Genomic DNA, 4,572 nt, shown 5'->3' on the forward strand with positions numbered 1-4,572 from the left:
AATTAGGCAATGAACTGGATGAAGTGTTTGGTATGTATGACCCCTTCACTACTTTCACCAAAGGTCCCAAGCCTCTGAAGCAAACGGCAATCTTGCTCATGAAAAATGTGCAGTCGGGCCTGTTCTAAAGACACTGTAATAAGCAGGATGGCTGCCATATGGTACCCCTTCCAGGGCTAATGTCCTTTGCAAGACCTCCTGCATTTGTTTACAGACATTTGCTGATTGCTTGGCATGTGACTGCACTGGCCTAGATGCGGGGGCTACACAGATAAATGTCACTGTCCTCAAGGACCTCACGCTTCATAGGTTAAGCAGACACTGTGTATAAAGTATCAAGTCATGGCCGTGTGCTTGTGCGATATGAGGAAGAAGGGTCTAGCAGAGAGCAGAGAGGAGAGGTGAAGCTGGTTAGCAGGGTCAAGGAGAGCTGTTCCATATAGGATTTCTGTGGGTTAAGCTAATGGGACATACATTTCTTTTGTACAACTAGTAACCTGTAGGTAAAAAGTCCTAGGCTGATGCCAATAGGGATGTTGGGAGAATCCAGGGCTTGCTCTTTTTTCTCTGTCATTTTCATCATCATGGATTTTGTTTTCTTGATTGTGGTTCTGGGTCTCATGTTTATCTTTAAGGCAAGAAGAAAGGGGAGGAGGAGATGAAGGATAATATTAGTCTCCTTTGACTGCTGCCACCGATTCTGCAAACTGGGTGGCTGAGCACAACAGAAATTTATTCTCTTACAGTTCTGGACACCAGAAGGCCCAGATCACTGTGTCTGAGTTGAATCAATGTGTTGGCAGGGCTGCACTTTTTGGAAGCCTGGGGGGAGAATCCACTCCTTCTGGTGACTGCCAACATACTTTGGCTTATGGCCACATCATTCACATCTCTGTTTCCGTCTTCACGTGATCTTCTCTTCTGTGGGTTTGTGTCAAGTCCCTTTCTGCTCTCTCTTATCATGACATTTGTAATGGCACTCATGGCTCACTTGAATAATCATGATCATCTCTCCTTTTTAAGATCTGTAATAAAATCTTCAAAAGCACCTTTTCCCCAAAAAAGTCATATTTAAAGGTTCTAGGGATTATGACCTGATATATTTGTGGGTCATGATCAGCCTATCACAAATGCCTTGGGCCATCAACTTAATGCTTTGTTTAAACAGATGTCATGTCATATGGCTTCGCATGGCTGGGAAAAGAAAGGTAAAGATTGGGTTTGCCAACCAACACAGTGGTGTCTGATGGAATTTTCTAGTGCAAAGTGGGGAAGGAATAATAAAGGAAAAGAGGAGGAGGTGGAAGACATTCTGTGAAGAGAGACTCCAGTTTCACAAAGGCAGAGTGGAGAAGGTGGAACATAATAGTAAGCATTAAAGGACAGGTGGAGCCCTAACTGGTTTTGCTCAGTAGATAGAGCGTCGGCCTGTGGACGCAAGGGTCCCAGGTTCGATTCCTGTCTAGGGTATGTACCTTGGTTGCGGGCATATCCCTAGCAGGGGGTGTGCTGGAGGCAGCTGATCGATGTTTCTCTCACATTGATGTTTCTAACTCTCTATCCCTCTCCCTTCCTCTCTGTAAAAACTCAATAAAATATATATATAAATTTTTTTTTAAAAAAGTACAGGTGGAGTTCACATTTGTTAGAACCCATTGAGCAGTGAAGTTGGAAAAGTAATTTCATGTCCAGATGGTGTGAGGACTGGATTTTCATACCAAGAGGGAAGACTTTGTTTCATAGATTGGAGACTATCTAAACTTCTGGGCTCTGTTTCTGTCATTTCTTCATTTTTCCTGTAACAAGTTAAATTTCTCTCAGATTGCCTCTGGTGGGTAAATTGGGTATTCTAGAAACCCAGGTTCTTTTGGAATGTGTTCCCATGTTTGTGTTTTTTACAATTTCTAGCCCAATGCAGGTGTCACAAATGCTTTTGGATCTCACATAATCAGTGACACCATTTTTACTAGAATTTTTATTCTGCTGCTTCTCATGCTTTTTGCTAATTGTGCCTCAATTCTCTTCTAGTGAAACAAACAAAAAAAATTAAATAAACAGGAAAAAAATTATAATAGAGAATGATGGTTCTAAATAAGATTCTGCAAGTCCACTATTGTCCCATTGTGTGGTAGAGCCCAGGCCATTATTAGAAGAGAAATTTATTTTAAAAGTATCATCTTAAATAGCAAGAGAGTCCACTAAACATCACAATTAAATGCACCAAAGAGGAAGCCTTGTTGTCAAAATGCCCACTTAACTAACACAAACATCTTATATCTACTTTTGACCTTGTGGAAACCCATTTTTTTTTTTTTAGTTTAAACAATGTTCCATACAAGCAAAAGTAGACAGGTATATGTTGGTAAATGCTAACTGTCCACATTCACAGAGCACACAGTGTAATCTGTGTGCTCAGTGTACAGAGAAAGGAGGGAAAAAGCTAGAATTCTGTGCACTACTGCGTGGGCTGAGCCTCCAGCCTCCAGCGGAGCATGGTAAGCAGATGGTTTTTCTTTCCCACGGAGCACAGGGGCATTGAGTCCACATAGTGTTTGTTGAGTCAGGAAGGGATGAAAGTGAATTTCGACTTGTGTGCATCCATATAAGCCTAACCAATGCACACAGACACCAGGGGCTGAGGGCATGAGTGGGTGGGGAGAGAGAGCGTATACAGGGGCAATGGGGAGATAAGGATACATATGTAATACCTTAATCAATAAAGAAAAATAAATAAAAATCAATGGAAAAATAAAAATACTTTTAAATGTAAAAAAAAAAAGTGAATTTGGAAGACAAAACATTAGAGATTCTTTTCTCACTGTATTCTGCTCAAGGTATTTCCCTCCACATAAGTTGAGAACCAGATGTAAGGGAGAGAAAAGACTTCAGAAGAAGAACGAATGAGCCTAAAAGTAAAACAAAACAAAACAAAACCCAGACTGTAACTTGCTCCCAGTGACTGGAGGAAACTTTTAAAAAGAAGGTTGGAATCCATCTGTGTTCCTTAGTCACCGTCTCCTTCATCCTCATCAGCTTCTTTGTTTGGTAGCTTTCAATCCTCTCCCTCTCCCCCTCCATCATCATCTTCTCTTCTTCCCCATCTTCATCTTCCATATCAGGAAGCAAGTAGTAATGAATTGGATTTTGGCAAATACCACCTTCCATGATCTCTCCCAACTTACCTGCACCTGCATCAGAATGGCCATAGACCAGATTTTTGTTTCTCGGCCTCTTCCTGCTGGCTTTATCCTGCATTGGATTTGAACATTTCATCAAATCCTTTCCAGATATTTCGTGGACTTTGAAAATGCATCACGGCTTGCACTCGGATGAAATTCGTTGGGTGTAACTATTTTCCAAGGAAGGATTTTCATCGCAATGAAAATCTGTTCTGTGATCTGATTTATTACTTTTCAATTCTGTACTTCAACTCTGGTTAAATAACACAGTGTCTTTCCATGTCTCCCCGAGCAGTGCAGGCATAGAGATGGTTGCAAATGTTGTTGCTCGAAAAGTTGGGATTTGGGCCATCAATTCCTACCTCTTCTGAGAAACAGTGGTTGGCAGGATTTGCTTTATGTCCGCCTTCAGAATCTTCTCACTGGCTTGTTCATTGAGTTGTTCTGTCTCATTTTTTGCTTTCTCAGTATGTTCAGTTGCATCCTGCTCTGTATGTTCTCCCATTGTCAGGTCCAAGCCATTTGGATTTCTTTTTTAGGTGGAAATGGAGGGTGTTTGGCCATGTTTGGGGGCCAGGCTATGGGGAGAGTCCAAGAATCTGACCCAGGAAAAGATACACTTCTGGAGGAAGCTCTGAGAATTCAAAATTAAATGTTTTAAACTTATAGTTTCATGCATTCACAATGTTATGCAACTGTCACCTCTATCTAATTCCAACCCATTTCAGCAGCCAAAAGGAAACCCTGCACCATTAATCAGCCACTGCCCATTTTCTCTTCCTCCAGCCCCTGGCAGCACCTCATTTCCACTCTGTCTCTATGGATTTATCTTCTCTGAGTACTTCCTCCATATTTAATGATACAACATGTGACCTTTTGCATCTGGTTTTTTTACTTAGCATTATTGTCTCATTTTTTTGATTATCTATACTATTAAGAATTTTACTTTTGCTGTTGGTATTTAACATTCAGTGTATTGATGTTATAATATATTCTTTTTTGATGTCTTATCCTCCAAGCCCAAATCGTTCTTTCATTTATTTTATTTCATGTATTTACTTTGACCAGGGAATTCCGATCGCCCTGTTACCTTAGAAGACCTGAAGAAACTTAAATATCTGGAGTGTGTTATTAAGGAGACCCTTCGTATTTTTCCTTCTGTGCCTTTAATTGCCCGTGAACTTAATGAAGATTGTGATGTTGGTGAGAATTCTTTCAAGAAAGTAGTGGGCAGAGTGGGCTTTTCTGTGTCTGCCTTGCTCTGTTCTCATGACATATCAACTATCTCATGACAGGGGGGTACAACGTCGTGAAAGGCTCTCAAATACTCATCATTCCCTACGCACTGCATAGAGACCCACAGTACTTCCCAGACCCTGAGGAGTTCAAGCCA

The 4,572-nt window shown here is 41.0% G+C and overlaps 1 protein-coding gene across 1 annotated transcript in view; it reads left to right on the plus strand.

Annotated features, from left to right (window-relative positions):
• The window catches only part of LOC102756718 (cytochrome P450 4V2), a gene marked incomplete at its 5' end in the record, with an annotated part of 27,506 nt that overhangs the window by 21,036 nt on the left and 1,898 nt on the right, over nt 1-4,572 (plus strand). The window contains 3 exons of the mRNA XM_015571891.1: nt 7-30; nt 4,248-4,382; nt 4,475-4,572. Coding sequence (XP_015427377.1) covers nt 7-30; nt 4,248-4,382; nt 4,475-4,572 — 257 coding nt within the window. The remainder of the gene's footprint in view (nt 1-6; nt 31-4,247; nt 4,383-4,474) is intronic.

Source organism: Myotis davidii, unplaced genomic scaffold (assembly GCF_000327345.1).
Source record: "Myotis davidii unplaced genomic scaffold, ASM32734v1 scaffold2033, whole genome shotgun sequence".
NCBI classification, from domain to species: Eukaryota; Metazoa; Chordata; class Mammalia; order Chiroptera; family Vespertilionidae; genus Myotis; species Myotis davidii.